This window comes from Osmerus eperlanus, chromosome 19 (assembly GCF_963692335.1).
Source record: "Osmerus eperlanus chromosome 19, fOsmEpe2.1, whole genome shotgun sequence".
Lineage (NCBI taxonomy): Eukaryota > Metazoa > Chordata > Actinopteri > Osmeriformes > Osmeridae > Osmerus > Osmerus eperlanus.
The window spans coordinates 4752351-4768992 of record NC_085036.1 but is presented as its reverse complement, the minus strand read 5'-3'; the positions used below and the strand labels follow the sequence as shown (position 1 = coordinate 4768992).

The following is a 16642-nucleotide window of genomic DNA, read 5'->3' as shown; positions in this document are numbered from 1 at the left end:
TCACACACAATAAGGAAATAATGGGAGAGCAGAGAGGAGTCAGTCAGGAACTCTTATAGTAGCCAGAATGTGTCGCGTTGTCAGTCAAACTTCCAGTATTTTCCAATGAGCTCATTAGTAGCATATTTGCATAATAAAGCAATTCAGTGCAAGTACTCTGAAGTTAAGCAATTATGCTGCTAAACTATTTGTAGACTAGGCCCAGTTTTAATTACAATCACCCACATGTTTTCCCACTTCTCTCCCCTCAAGTAGAGAAACGCTAATGAGAAGGCTTGTTTAAATGAATATTCCCCTCCGCCCTCCTTGTGCCTTCACTATCTTAATGGGTGGCCTCACCTTCAGAATTACACATGAACTGTAAAAGGCAACACTGGTCTTTCTTTAACGCCAGCGTCTATGATTAACAACACGCAGAGTTGAACGTTCCCAGACATAGTTCTGATGGGACCTGTTAATAATGCTAGACTTTCAGAAAATAGCGTTCCAAAATTATGTGGGGGGGGGGGGGGGGGGCATCCTTGTGGATATGACTGGATGACAATCCCAGAGCCTAAAGTTCTAGGGAGCACCTTGTTTCAAAGATCTACAATGTATCAAACTAAGATTCAGTTAGATAACAAGGAATGATGAATCAATGAGATTAGCTAGGTTAGCTAGATAGGCTCATATATGAAATGAATGACCAAGAAGCATCATGAAGACTAATTAATAACCTCTCAGTTCACCCATGTCCCCGAATAATAAATAAGAGTGTCCACTTCAATCAAGCATTTCAACAGAACAAACCATATATTGTAGAACAAGAATATATTTCATGAAATTATCACAAAAGATGTGTCAATTGAGTAAAATTGTTACCGATGACAGATGAACGAGAGATTGTAAGTATTGACATATTGCAGACAAGTTCTATGCTGGATGTTGGAATTTACTGGAGTCATCCAATTTCAATACAAATGAATACACATAGAGAGAACTGTAAAGAAAAAAATACAATTTGCTTTACAGTAGCTAGTATAGTATTGTAAACATGTCTGTTTTGTTCATCCTTTGTTCAGAGTTTAACAGTAAAACAATCATGCATTTAGTCACACTTTATATTAAGTGTTTCCAATACCACATATTTGAATGTCTGTCTATAAATGTGTATTTTCAGCAATTTCCACATTAACCATACCAACAATACATTATGTCACACTTGATACCTTCCTCTACTAGTGTGAGCAAAGATCTTAAACTTTTCCTGTTCAGCACTTTTCAAGTAACAGTAAGTTACGAAAGTGACTTTCAAGTAAGTCATTGTGATATTGTGACCATCTCATTTAACCTAATGTTGGAAAAACGTCGGTTTTTCATTGATGCATGGTAACAAATCAAAAAGCCATAGACATCATATTCTACTGATAAAATAAATACATGTATTAAGTAGACATCCTATGGATTTTCATTGTCTCCTGTCCTGTTTGACTTCAGATTCGAACTGTCAATCAATGCCAACCTAAAGCTGTTCTAAGGGGTGTAGATCTAAGGAATAATGGGAGATAAGATAAGAGAAAGCAGGAAGGATAAACTGTAGTTGTTGAAGGTGCAGAACTAAAACTTTACTCCTTTCCTAACATGGCTTCTCAATGTACCACCACACCACAGTGGACAATACCAGGGGCGTAGATTTGTTTCCAAATGTGAGTGGGACACCTTTTTTTATTATTATAATTAAGGATGCAGTCATGTAATAAAAAGTGGGGTGGACATATTTGCCGTTTTCAAAAAGTGTAAAACTGTGAAACCTATGGCACATGTATGATGAAACTTACGCCCCTGGGACATACAGTCGTGGCCATAATTTTTGGCAATGACAAATGTTGTGTTTTGCAAAGTTTGCTGGTTCAGTATTTGAGGAAAATGTTTTTACATGTTTCTATAGAATACTGGATAACAATAAGGCACATTTCATATTTTTTAAAGATTTTTGGGGCGAACATTTTCAATATATGCAAATAGTCAAATACCCCTCTTTTACAGCAGTCAATCTGCTCTTAAAATCCAATCAGAATGATAGAGTGATTTCACCTGGATAGAACTAGTTCACACTTTCCCCTGTGCTGATGATATGACTTACTGAAATTATGTTAGCAGTCATTTTATGCCAAGGCCCAGTAAGCTTTGCAAACACAAAATGTATGTCGCTCCCAATACTTTTGGCCACGGCTGTACTGTGTACCATGTATCCCGTTCCTTGTAGACACAGTAACACTTTGGAACCAGTTGCTTGTAATAAGCGTTAAATAATAGATCTTACTAAGTTAATAAGCCTTATTAACACATAATCATGTGAATAAGCATCTTTTAACCCTTGTGTTATCTTCGGGTCGTTCTGACCCATCAGTCATTGTGACCCACCGTCGTATTGCGACAACTTTACCGCATACAAAAACAAAGTGAAGCATTTTCTTTTAACCGTTGGGCTGTCTCAGACCCCCCACATTGCGAAGGTTAAAAGAAAATTATTTTTATTTGTTTTTGTATTGGGTAAAATTGGGTAAACACAACGATGGTTCGTTATGAACCTTTGGGTCATGTGACCCGAAGGCAGCACGAGGGTTAAGGGCCTTATTTCCTGTAAACTAACACTTATTTCATCTTATGATAACACTTACCTCAACCCTAACCCTTACTTATATTATTATTACTTAAATAGTCTTATTAACATGTATTAATGTTAATAAGCATCTTATTAGGGCCTTATAACCTATTAACTAACGCTTATTAAAAGCACCTGGATCTGATAGAATCCTCCTAATTCTATTAGTGACTTAACAAAAATAAACCACAGATTTAGCTCCTCTTAAGTCCCCTTCACTACCATGGCCAGTAGCCACTGCAGGACCTGTAGAGTCTGCAGGAAACCTTCCACTGGGTGACATGCCACAGTCACACTGGCTCGTGGCACACTGTAAAGTAGACCAACTCGTCCCCATGGCAACCACCATAGACTCAGCTGACACACACTGCCTGGTAACTGAAGCAGAATTTCAGAGAACAGGCATCTGGAGAAAGACACGTCGTTTTTTTCCAGTATTTAGATTAGGGGTCTACATGAGATGCAACCACTTAAGAGAACTGCATTTACTAGAGGATGGGCTCTGATGGGAGTCAAGCTTCTTTTTTATTTTTTTCTGTCAACGAGACAGAATGGAGCATCCCCACACTGTCTGAACACCAACTGAAATAGTGGAACAGAAATGATGTGATAGCCCTGTCAAAGCATCCTAGGCCTCCTTATGGCTTCATTCTATGAAGTTATGCAAATTCTGTTGGACTGTGTTGCTTAAGACCACCAATTTAAGACATAAATACTTCCTTGGTTCCCGAAATCATATTGAAAAAAGTTAATTTTATAGCCAAAGTAAAACATTATAGCAGATGGTAAAAATAAATAAATAACTGATTCCAACAGACAGTCTGCATTGTCAGCCCAACTCCCATCAGCATTATGTTCCCTTCAAGCTACCAGTCCAAATTTAAAGGGCATTGCATGAAACCTGGGGGTGTCTGGATTCAAGTCATCAAGATTGGGTGTATGGAATATGGGGTTCATAGTCTGACCCGAGATCCAGCCATGGTGTAAGTCTGCTAGTCTCACAGTCAGATAAAAAGGCTCAAGCCCACATCCATTTATTTGAATACACTTCAAAGGAAGCCTTCCTTCTTCCCCTCCTTGAGGTAATCTCTAATCGATCACCATTGGATGAAAGCGAATGCAACTCTGCAGCTTTTACCAATGTCCCATCAGACCAATGCTTTTCCAAGGGAGGGATTAAGAGAAGCATGCCTTTTTAGTGGATTCCAAGTGGCACAGGTTACAAGACAACTTCATAAATGGATGAGAAAGTGGCGACCACTTTGACTGGGCACTGCCACAGTTCCACCAAATGCTCAGGATGCCATTGGTCTCCTCAATAATGTTTGCATCCAGTATTGTAAAGAGTTCTTTTGTTTCACCTACCACTACTGATGGTATTCTATTATGTACACAATATAGAACCAATTTACCACAGTGAGTTTTTGTACGTGCGTATATATTTCTGAAAACCTCTAATGTAAAGAAAGCTTCATACATAAGGCATAGAATATTTACAAACCTGGCCTAAATGAATTGGTATCAAACATTGTTCTTTCAAATATTCACACTTCTGCAACAAAACAAATACTGAAATATTTATACAAAAAATACAAATGCCCTAGAATATATATTTGTATATAGAGAGAGGTTTTAAATCTTTTAATAAAAAAACTGAAAATAATAAATATGAATTGATATTCCTAAAGAGGAAAAGAAAACAATATTTTGAAAACATGCAGTTGCCCTACACAGAGCGGTCTAGGTCAGTGGTCCTCATCATCTCCAGCTAGCATTGAGGGACAAACGACCTTTGAAGGCAAAGGATGTTCTTGATGCAGGGCTCCTTGGACCAAACCATTTTCGTATGATTGGGTGGTGGGGGGGGGGGGGATTTGCCCTGAACTCCAAACTGGGACCAGCTTGCCTGTTTAGCCAGCCACAAGCAGAGACACAATGACCTGCCTAAACACAGACCACAGACCTGTGCTTGTTCCTTTTTTCCATCCCATCTCCGATCCATCTCTCCCTACACTTTGGACTCGCTCTCCATGTTGGCGATGTCACCGTTCCTCTCCGTCTGCTCCTCTACACCCTCCTCCTGTGTGTCCAGGGTGGTCTTCTTCTCCCGGCCCTGGATCTCAGGCTCAAGCATCCCCTGCTGGCTCAGCCTGCTGGCCACTGACCAGGTCAGCGGCAGGCGCACACGCGACGCCAGCTCTTTGGCACTGCAGCTGGGTGTGTTTGTCTCATAGATGTCATGGAAGCTGTTGTAGTCCACTTCGTAGAAGCCATCCTCCAGGGTCAGGACTGGTGTGAAACGATAGCCCCACTTGATTTCACTGGTCACGTACGAACTCCTGGCCTGGCATGTCATACCTGGACGAGACAGACAGAAGTTAGATCGGGTCGTCCTCTTATGTCATGCAGTATTATATACACCTGGGGATCTTGTGTTTTCAAACTGAGAAAGTTTCAACAGTTAATTAATGAACATTTAATGCAGACCATTGATAACTTAGAAACACATCCCTCTAATTAACCCAGGGAAGGTTATTTGCCATTATTTAGTTAGCTACTATTGTCATGGAGTCTCAGTAAACAAACATAGAAACTGGAAAAATATACTGGTGCCATAAATATACAGGGATATAGTAATAGCTAATATTCAGTGATCTTGTGCTCTAGACAGTGGTATGTCTGGCTCATTACATTTCTCATGTCCATTAGGCTGGAATACCACCATTCAAATGTGGCAGTTGCCCAAAAGCATGTTATCAACTCAGCTCATTGTGGGCTAACCATCACATTCTTGTTTATAACAAATGTTGATATGCCACCATGCTCCAGAAGCCTTTTAAAGCGTTTCCCTCTAACTTTCCAAAGTATTATCTCAGAGAAAAGCTAAACAACAGTCTGTAGGCTTGTGAATGCAGTATAACACTTAGATGTATACCACTGGGCATATTTGCAAGGCAACAGTATGTCATTTGTCCCAGCCCCATACCAAGCACATTATGGTAAGTTGTAGCTTCTGACATTGCCCAGCTTATGTTGTGACTCTTTAGAAGGAACGGTACTGTTAGGATTGGTACTGTAAAGAGCGATCCAATGACATCAAGAAAAACAGACTCTCCCTTTGTTCACTTACTCATTTATTGGGAACATTTTACCACGTTAATCATTCTACGAAGTGTCTTTCAAGAGAGAGAGAGAGATGTGAGAGAAAAAAAGAGAGACACAGAACAATTCTTAGAAATAACTGACTGGCTAATAAAAAAATATATATTTCCATTTCTTTTGCAAATGTTCGACTAATCATTTGACGTGCAAGTCCTTACAGGAAGAGGAGGCAGCCTTCATCACACACAGATTAACTGTCCAGTGGACTATCACCAAATGACCTCTTTTGACCAGCTTGTCGCTTTTTTCTTTCTTTTTGATCCAGCAGGTTTCATTCGCGAACCTAATGAGACCACATTACAGGAATACATGATGACAAGGGTTTATCCTCATTTGGACTGCTACTGTCATGGTTAACTGGCTCTTTTACAGTTGCTTCCCTGCAGGGCATTGAAACGGGCACAATTATTAAGATTATAGTATCAAAAGTTGAGGGAAGTCAGTGGGGGAATTCTTAACCCTTGTGCTGCCTTCGGGTCACATGACCCGAAGGTTCACAACGAACCATCGTTGTTTTGCGACAACTTTACCCAATACAAAAACAAATAAAAAGCATTTTCTTTTAACCTTCGCGATGTCGGGGGTCTGAGACAGCCCGACGGTTAAAAGAAAATGCTTCACTTTGTTTTTGTATGCGGCAAATTTGTCGCAATACGACAGTGGGTCACAATGACTGATGGGTCAGAAAGACCCGAAGATAACACAAGGGTTAATGAATGTGTGATTCAAAAATAATTGGTGCTTCAGAGTGTCGGTATCAACAGGATATAAAGAGAAGAGACATCAGACTATAGTGCATAACAAGATAATGTGTGTGGCGGGGTAGAGAGTGGGTTGTATGTGTGTAGCGGGGTAGAGAGTGGGTTGTATGTGTGTGGCGGGGTAGAGAGTGGGTTGTATGTGTGTGGCGGGGTAGAGAGTGGGTTGTATGTGTGTGGCGGGGTAGAGAGTGGGTTGTATGTGTGTGGCGGGGTAGAGAGTGGGTTGTATGTGTGTGGCGGGGTAGAGAGTGGGTTGTATGTGTGTGGTGGGGTAGAGAGTGGGTTGTATGTGTGTGGCGGGTAGAGACTGGGTTGTATGTGTGTGGTATTTGTGTGTGTGTGTTCTTCTGCAGGGGAAGTAGAGGTCTATGTTGCTGTTTTCTCTGGTCATTGATCCTGAAAATGCGGCGCTCCTGTGGCCAGCTGGTGTGCTGCAGAAACAATATGGTGGAAACAAAAGTCTCAGAGACCATGGACACAGAAAAGCCCCACAGCCAACATACAGCTGCCCAGCACTCTGAGAGCTCTAATCACTCAGGTAACACACAAAGACTGCATCGATAAAAAACACCAATCACAAACTACTATATGTTGTTTTGACCCTGAAGTCCACGAAAAAGGGAGCATTGTAAGATTGTTATAATGATTATTATTTTATAATTCCAAATAAAACAGCACAACGGCTGAATAATAACTTTAAATAGAGACGTGAGTGGAATCAGTGGTGGAATATAGAAAGTGCAGGTGAATGCCCAGGGGCCGGTATTTCAAAATGATCCCACAGGATTAATCCTTCTGGATTGGATTAAATCCTGATCAGATCCTAAAAACTGGTATTTCAAAGCAAATCTGATCCTGAAGATTTAGATTTGGGAATCCAATCCTGCCTTTGATCCGGATAAAAACTGCTGTTGAGTATTTCAAAACTTTAGTGGGAAATCTGGATCAGTTTGATCCTAAAAATCAGGATTAGCATGTAAAGGTTTGAACAGCCTAAGTGTAACTGCTTCCAAAGTTATTTGTTTGATACAGACATAGCCACGCAAACACCGTGAAAAACTGAAGTAAAAAAACACAACGTATTCGTCGCCAAAACAATTAATACACATCAACATAATCATCCGGCAGCACATGAGCCATTTTACGCTGTTCACTGCCATGCGCTAAACAATAGGCTATTTACTGACATTACAAACTCAAAATTATGAAAGAAAAACATAATTGCGACAGCTACACTAATTGTTAAACATTATTCTTTTAACAGTTTTTCCAGCAACTGAATTCTTAACTTAACTTATTCTTGTTTAAGCAGTGTCAGTTTAATTTGTTCATTTGTGAGAATTATTTGTTGTTGAGCCCGTCCTGTTTCCACTTTTAATAAATTATTGTAGGCATCCCCTTTCTCAGCTTGCTTTTTGCGCTTACATGGTGGTGGTGCTGGTGAATTCCCCATCTCTTCCAAGACAGGGCTCCGACTTGTGCAGGGCTCTTCAAAAGCAAGCTCCACAGGGGTGAGGGTGATCATTTCAGCCGACAGGTTCAATGGTTCAGTGGGGTCAATTGATTCCCCTGAACCAGCTGGCAGTATACCAAACAAAGCTTGAGAACTCACCTCCAATGATGTCCAAAACAGTTTCTGTGAATTCCCCACGTTTTATGGCCTTGTTTCCCATTTGGGGTTTTTTTTGCCTCTGAATGGTCCTTGGTAGCCTTCTGCTTTAGGTTTTTCCACCTAAGCCGAACCTGTTCCACATTCCGCCGTTGGCCACTACCAGTAGCATTAACTTGCTTTGTAATGTCAGTCCATATTTCATTTTTATGTTTGGATGACAGAGAACTCTGTCCAGGGCCACTAAAAGCTCCAAAAAAGGCCTGATAATTTGCACGAACACCCTCCAGAAGTGCTGTTGTCTCTGCTGTAGTAAAATTGCTTCCTTTGTTCTTCTCCATGTTGTCTGAGAAAGCCCTATCACTAAGAAAGGCCTTTTATACCATTCAGATAAATTGAAAGCAGGTGTTAAAGCACAGGTCAGACTTTAAAACTGGGCTCGTTAAGGTCAATGACCTTTGCTTCTGCAACATGACATCCATTGTGCATGTTGTGCGGCACCGTCAGAGACGATACAAGCCTCGTCAGTATGTCCAACGAGCTAATCTTCTTGAGCAGTACTCAAATGATGAGCTTTATGCACGCTATAGATTCAGAAGAGAAGACATTTTGTATATATGTGATATTCTTCACCAACATCTACAACGTCCTACTAGAAGGAGTCATGCCTTAACTGTGGAGGAGCAGGTGCTTATTGCCCTACGTTTCTTTGCTTGTGGATCTTTTTACGAAGTTATTGCAGATGGCCTGGCGGTGACAAAGTCTACAGTGGGACACGTAATTCATTCAGTGGCATCAGCCCTGGCTGGTCTAATCCATCAGTATGTGAGATTTACGGATAATGAGGAAGAAATAACTCAAACCAAGAGAAAATTATTCTCAATTGCCAGGATGCCTACTATTGGTGTCATTGACTGCACGCATATACACATTCAGGCACCCCATGAAAGAGAATGGGAATTTGTGAATAGAAAGGGATGCCATAGTATTAATGTGCAGCTCATAGGAAATGCTGACCTTAAAATAACTAACTGTGTTGTGAGATGGCCTGGTTCTGTACATGATGCACGGATTTTAAGAGAGTCATCTTTACAGAAGATTTCAAGAAACTGCTCCAGATGGTATCCTCCTTGTTGACAGCGGCTACCCACTTCTACGTTGGCTTATGACCCCCTTTGCTACTGTCACATGTGACTCACAGCAGAGGTACAACAATTCGCACAGCGCAACAAGGGGAACAATTGGGAGAATCAATGGTGTTCTAAAACGTAGATTTGCCTGCCTGAATTATCTGCGTGTGGAGCCGAAGCAGGCCTGCAATATATGTGCCTGCATTGTTCTTCACAACATTGCACAAATGAGAAGAGTTCCACTTAACCCTTGTGTTATCTTCGGGTCATTCTGACCCATCAGTCATTGTGACCCACCGTCGTATTGCGACAGATTTACCGCATACAAAGACAAAGTGAAGCATTTTCTTTTAACCGTTGGGCTGTCTCAGACCCCCCACATTGCAAAGGTTAAAAGAAAATTATTTTAATTTGTTTTTGTATTGGGTAAAATTGGATGGATAAACACAACGATGGTTCGTTATGAACCTTTGGGTCATGTGACCCGAAGGCAGCACGAGGGTTAACGAAGAAATCCTGGACAGACTGCGACTTGAGGCAGAAGTCCCACAGCTGCAGCCACCACCACCACATCAAGCCGATGAACCAGCAGGAAGAGCAGTTAGAAATGCCATGGTCAATTTGTATTTCTCATGATGGTTTATAGCTCATAACATTTAACAGTTCACTAATACTGTTTCTGCATCAGCATTGGTGATTAATGATAAGGCCTGGTGCTTTTGTTTGACATAACTGCTATTTCTATGTTTAAGGTTGAATATGAATGCCTTATTTAAGTAACAGTTTTTTGTGAAGTTATACTCACTGAAAATCAGTTAAATGTATTTATTAACATGCATTCAGCACACACTCATAGCCAAAGCTCAAGGGTTATGCCATTTGGAGCAGGTCTGTGTTAACTGGCTGTCTTTCCACAAACATCTGTAAAGAAAAACAAATATGTTAATAATTTGTGCTGATTTACAAAATTTGTTAACTTAATATAATGATTGCCTTTCATCTAGTCTTAGGACGCATCGACACAGACCAAGATTATACTTACATTTAGAGACAATAGTTATGTCAACTTCTCCTTTTTTCAGTAAATTGTTCGCTCCATTTTCTGTTTCCTATCTGTGATCCAGGGGGCGGGACGGATTTGGACATCCCAATCTGCCGGTATCAGGATCACTCTGATCCAATCCGGCAAAGTTTTGAAATACCGGGATAGATCAGGTTGATCCGTGGCTGACGACAGGGGGATTTGGTTATCGGATCATTCTGATCTGGATTACAAGTTTTGAAACGCTGGCCCCAGGTATCTAATTGATAATTGAATGTAGTGAAGCAATTTGTTGCAGGTGTTATTCCGACCCAACCCAGCAATTATCCAGCAGCCTTGAGAGACTGCCTGATCCTGACACTCAACACCTCAAGTGAATGTTTTTTTTACACAGGTTCTTCAAACTAGTTAAGGGTTAGAGGCAAGACACATTATAATTTCAGGGGTCTAATCAGTGTAGGCTGTCTACAGACTTGAATACTCCCACAACCCAGAGCCCTCTGAGTGAGATTCAGGAGAGAAGAAAGTGACATGCTCAAACGCTGGAACTCTTTTACAAAGAGCAATACAGCTCAAAGGTAAATGGAGACAAAGGCAGTCAGACACCCACACACAGAGACAGTCCTAGCCAAGCACATTTATGTAACCCACGCCCCAGCCTGGGGCCCAGCAGGAGACTGAGTGTGTGTATGTGTGTGAGTGTCGACTGTCAACACCAAGATAATTCAGATGCAAAAATCCCCAAATGAGTCAGGATCTGTTGGGAAGATGACCTCAGAGCAACAGACAATTAATGTTCTCTCGACATTCTACAACACTTATCTCACTGGACCTTTGTGAGACTATTTGGCTGTGTGTCACTTCCCCCTTTCCAAAGACTCAAGGACAATAATAGTGGATCGTGGTTATAAACTGAATTACTATCCGTATCACATCATAAGATACTATTCCTACTACTACTATTAGTCTCTTCTGGGCATGTGGCAAAATATGAATACATGCATATTCGTTTCATGTAGGATAATATTAGCAGCCTAAATTGTCTCTCTTTCTCTTTTGCTCTATCATCATATAGATGGGAAAGTTCTGTAAAGTGAAGTACTATTATTAGTATAAGTTAGTGTCCGTGTTGTTGAGCTGGTGTGCAGAGTGCCGATCCACACCACTTGAGACTACTACAGACTACGTCACATTATATAAGTAACGCATAACAATGGTGGCATTGAGAGAGCTTTAGATCCAGCGGAGCATATTAACCTGGCCTACTAATGAGGGACAGACACATGAGTTTCTGGTGGACTGTTATTTCAAGCTTTATTAACCATGATACTATGTGTGTGTCTTGATAACATAAGAGGACTATTTTAATGCCAATATGTCCTCTAATGGCGACATTTGGCTTGATTTCCATTGGGTGATTTAAAATCACAGAAACATGATGTCCTGTTTTGTGTGGCTAGGTGAGAGAGTTTGTGTGTGCTTGTGTGTATGAATGTATGAAAGGGGAAACCTGGTACATGAGTGTCTGGCGGGCATATGGCCTATGACCACACAGTCTGGCCATCATGCCGCAGAGCTGTGTGAGTGTCTGTGCGCACATGCGTGTGTCTGTGTGTGTTTATGCAGTACCCTATGTGCACTGCACACCACAACAGTCCTCATGGCATAGAATAGGTCAGCCGGGAAAACGGCCACAAGCTGTTCCTGCTTCATGCCCTCTGCAACCTTGCACCCCCTCCCCCGCACCGCCGCCCTCACCCGTAACATTCTCCTTCACGCCGCTGTTCCCGTCCGTATGGACCCTTGGGTTACATGACGAGGCAGCTATCCTACCAAGGGGTCTATCTACGCAAGCTGACAGACTGGGATGGAACACTGTGTTTGATGCCTTTCTCAAAGTCTCAAAGTGTGGTTGTGGCGCTCACAGATTTGCATTGCGTCCTTACAACTTGCACTAAACTCACTTGTAAAACTGTAATACTTCAATGCCATGGATGAGTTAACCCCTTCACTCCGTCACATTCCCCTTCTCCCTGTCTCCCATCCCATCTTTAGACAGCGTTAAAGAGTGTGGTGGTCACCCTGGAGATGCCATACGTGTCCTGTCATCATCCAGTCACTGTGTTGCTCTCCTCCCGCCTGCTGCTCATATCCACTCACGATAATGCTACTCACACAACAAACAACTAATCACCAGGGACAACACACTGCTGCATGGACTCTGCACAAACAATTGTTATCCAATAAGAAGAGGGAACCATGCTTTATGCCCTGTTGCCTTGTGGGCAGTACTACATGTTGGGGCTACTGAACCAGGTGAGGAAAACCTTTGAGAAAAGTATGGGAAACTTGCCTGTGTCTTTTCACACTTTTCATTCACACAATGTAAATGTAATGTAAATGTATAGGCAGAACCGAGGCAGAAGAGAGACCAGTTTGTGATTCAGTTTGCAGCACATACACACACACACACATTTTTAGCAGATGATCAGTACAAAGACCTATGCTTTCTGCCACACTGTAAAGTATTTGGCTTGTTTCATACCTTTAAAAATTATTGGTTTGATTCTTTCCATGGCTGTTTTTAAGGGGCCTGTTTGAGTAGATGCAGCCAAGCACCCCAGCACCCCTTATCAATTGCCTTTTTTATACACTAAACAACAGCATCACAATCTGCAGTGCAATGAGTTATGACATCATCACTCAAGGCCAGACAAACTCCCACTGCTAGAAGTAAAAGAAAAATAGCACACAGACCTGGAGTCCACAACAATGTAAAACCTAATGTGCTTTACTGACATGCAAGCACACTTCCTGCTTTGGAAAGTGATGTGCATCAAACAAACCGCAAGGCTCTCCATCTCCGTCATGCACAGTACACAAGAGCAGTCACACACGTGTCACTGGGTCCTTTTGGACTTGCTTTTCAAGAAAGCCATCTGCAGAACTCACACGCCTCCTCAAGATAACATCAATGCCTATATAGAAATTTCTACACACGTGTCTGGCGGTTGGAATAGGAAACTTTTGGTGTGTAGATTGTAGTGCACAGTGACTGATTGGCTGACACATTCAATTGTGTGTCTTCCCATTTTGAGGAGCCCTGTCAGGCAGGGTTGTGCTGTTTTATGGTGCAGCTCAGTGAGGCCCTGGGTAGCTGATAGAGGGGACCTGCCTTGCTTCTAATGCTGTGTACAACAATACTAACTTAGCAGTTCCCTTTGTGCTCACTGTGTAGTACTGCACTGGGTGCTTGCCATTTAGCATCAATGATTGTGATTGTTCTCCAGAACTATAATAACAACTGCAAAGGCATGTGGTTTTCACAATGTATGCATCATGTTTGGCTACCCGCAATGTTTGGGTCTATATCGTTGTTATAATTAGTGACCTATGCACTTTTGTAAAACTCTCTCTTGGAAGTTGCTTTGGATAAGAGTCTGCTAAATGCATAAATGTAAATGTAATGTAAATGTAAAGGCAGAACCAAGGCAGCAGAGACACACGTACACACGTACACACATACACACACACACATTTTTAGCAGATGATCAGTACAAAGACCTATGCTTTCTGCCACACTGTAATAAGTATTTGGTTGAGGAACAGGGAACAAAGAGGTAAAGTTAAGTCGGTGCCCACACGTTGAATTGGTGGTGCAAAAATAGCTAATAACGATCAGATAGAGATTGACTGGATGGGCCTGCTGTTCACATAACACTGGTTACGTAACCATCGTGGGCTTTCCTGCCTGCTCACTCACTTTGTTTGCTCACAAAGATCAAGCTCCACCAACTGCAGTTGCCATGGCAACCTCACAAACCACTGCCAATGATGGTATGGTCAGTAAGAGAAGAAGAAAGAGAGAGAGAGTAAGAGTGGGGGAATGATTTCTCCATTACTTTCTAACAATATAAATCAGGATTATCAGCTAATTTTTTTTATGGAAAGGCTAAAAGCAACATATTAAATAGATGGCTCTATGTTCTATATTATTATTTACATAATGATCACATAACTGAAAAAAGGTGAATGTGGAGTTGGACACAACTTGCCTGTTCAATCAAATAGCTGAGATGTCGAAGCTACCACATCCACTATCATGCTGGAAAAGAACATGTATCAGCACCTACACCTATTCTATAGAAACAACAGGAAAAACCCTGAAAAAGGTTCCAGAAAGAGCCCTATTAGTTCCTAATGGTTTTGTTAGGAACGATACATTGTCTAGTGAATCTGGGCAGTCCTCTATCCACAAAGTCAAAGACTTCTCCGAACCAGCAAGGAGAGCTAAATTACTGCACAATGTATGTGAGCAGTGGCGTAGGCATGCCATCCATGTTTGCATAGGGGGAGAGTAAAAATACTGTTTCCAGCTACATCAATAGACAAGAAAAGCTGTATGAGACCCCTTGAAGTGACAAACACTGATTGGTTTTGTTGAATCCATGGTGATGTTTGCTGCCATAAAACATCATGAGGTTATTCATGAACAGAGATTATGCAAGGTAATCTCTCACAGACGATTCACAGACTGAAAAAAAATATGCTCATTTAACTGTGTGAAAAAATAGTTTAACAACTGCTTCATCATTTATATGGGAGGTTCTACTCCAGCTCCTTGATTCAGCACTTGATCTCCACCAGGCGCACTGCATGAATTCTACTGCCAAAATACTGTTATATCTTATGTTGTTGCTTATAGCCATTGATTTAAATATGCTAATGAAAAACATGGGGGGGGTTGCCAACCACATTTTCTCTGCCTCAAACTGACAAGATGGCGCTTTCCACTCTCTACTCTCTAGCTGTACTGTAAATGAGCAGACGAAAATGTAAATGATCTCCCATATAACATGCAGAGATATTACGCAGTATGTTTTGTACAGTCACATATTATAATAATAACCACATGTATTGTATGTGAGACTAAAGAAAAATGAAGTGAAAGAATGTTATGGTTGACTATTGCTCTGATGTCAACCAAATAGCACATTCTATTTTGAACGTACTGTACAAAGTCAAAGTATGCAATACATCGTAATCAAAACAGTGGTGTTAGATAATGCCAGGCTTTATCTAGTCCTCTTTAACATTGTGGACCTGCAAAAAAAGGCTAAAAAAAAATATTAACAGCTATTACAGACCAGAGATTAAATGATCAAGCAATTTCCTCCACCATTTCTAGACAATGTCTGTCATAATTTCCTGAGAAACCTTTTGTTGTAACTGCCCGCAGGGATGAGGGGAAAAGCATTGTTAAAAGGTAAAAAGAGGATAATACACAATTTACACCGCACACAATTATATAAGTGATATTCTTTGAATCAAACTTTAGTCAAATGAAATGGAAAATGACAAATGAGAAAGAACAGAACATTTACATTTAGTCATTTAGCAGACGCTCTTATCCAGAGCGACTTACAGTAAGTACAGAAACATTCTCCCTGAGGCAAGTAGGGTGAAGTGCCTTGCCCAAGGACACAACGTCATTTGGCACAGCCGGGAATCAATCCGGCAAACTCATTTCACTCATTTGCATGTATCAGCCACAAAGAGAAGAAAGAGGAATTGAAAGGAGGAGGAGAATTAGATTGATTTGTTGGGCCTGTGCTCAGAGAAATCTAGGGAGTTGCAGAGATAAACTGAAGTGCGGGGGGGGGGGGGGGGGGTTCTTTATGAGCTTGTTTCATACCTTTAAAAATTATTGGTTTGATTCTTTCCATGGCTGTTTTTAAGGGGCCTGTTTGAGTAGATGCAGCCAAGCACCCCTTATCAATTGCCTTTTTTATACACTAAACAACAGCATCACAATCTGCAGTGCAATGAGTTATGACATCATCACTCAAGGCCAGACAAACTCCCACTGCTAGAAGTAAAAGAAAAATAGCACACAGACCTGGAGTCCACAGCAATGTAAAACATAATGTGCTTTACTGACATGCAAGCACACTTCCTGCTTTGGAAGGTGATGTGCATCAAACAAACCGCAAGGATCTCCATCTCCGTCATGCACAGTACACAAGAGCAGTCACACACGTGTCACTGGGTCCTTTTGGACTTGCTTTTCAAGAAAGCCATCTGCAGAACTCACACGCCTCCTCAAGATAACATCAATGCCTATATAGAAATTTCTACACACGTGTCTGGCGGTTGGAATAGGAAACTTTTGGTGTGTAGATTGTAGTGCACAGTGACTAATTGGCTGACACATTCAATTGTGTGTCTTCCCATTTAGAGGAGCCCTGTCAGGCAGGGTTGTGCTGTTTTATGGTGCAGCTCAGTGAGGCCCTG

General features: G+C 41.3%; 1 protein-coding gene across 3 annotated transcripts in view; it reads right to left on the bottom strand.

Moving 5' to 3' along the window:
* Window positions 1–2609: 2609 nt before the first annotated feature.
* Window positions 2610–16642, bottom strand: part of kcnj6 (potassium inwardly rectifying channel subfamily J member 6) — a 51140-nt gene continuing 37107 nt past the window's right edge. For all 3 annotated transcript variants that reach the window (XM_062485087.1, XM_062485086.1, XM_062485088.1), the window contains exon 3: window positions 2610–5002. In XM_062485087.1, the coding sequence (XP_062341071.1) occupies window positions 4653–5002 (350 nt within the window). In that variant the 3' untranslated portion in view covers window positions 2610–4652. The remainder of the gene's footprint in view (window positions 5003–16642) is intronic.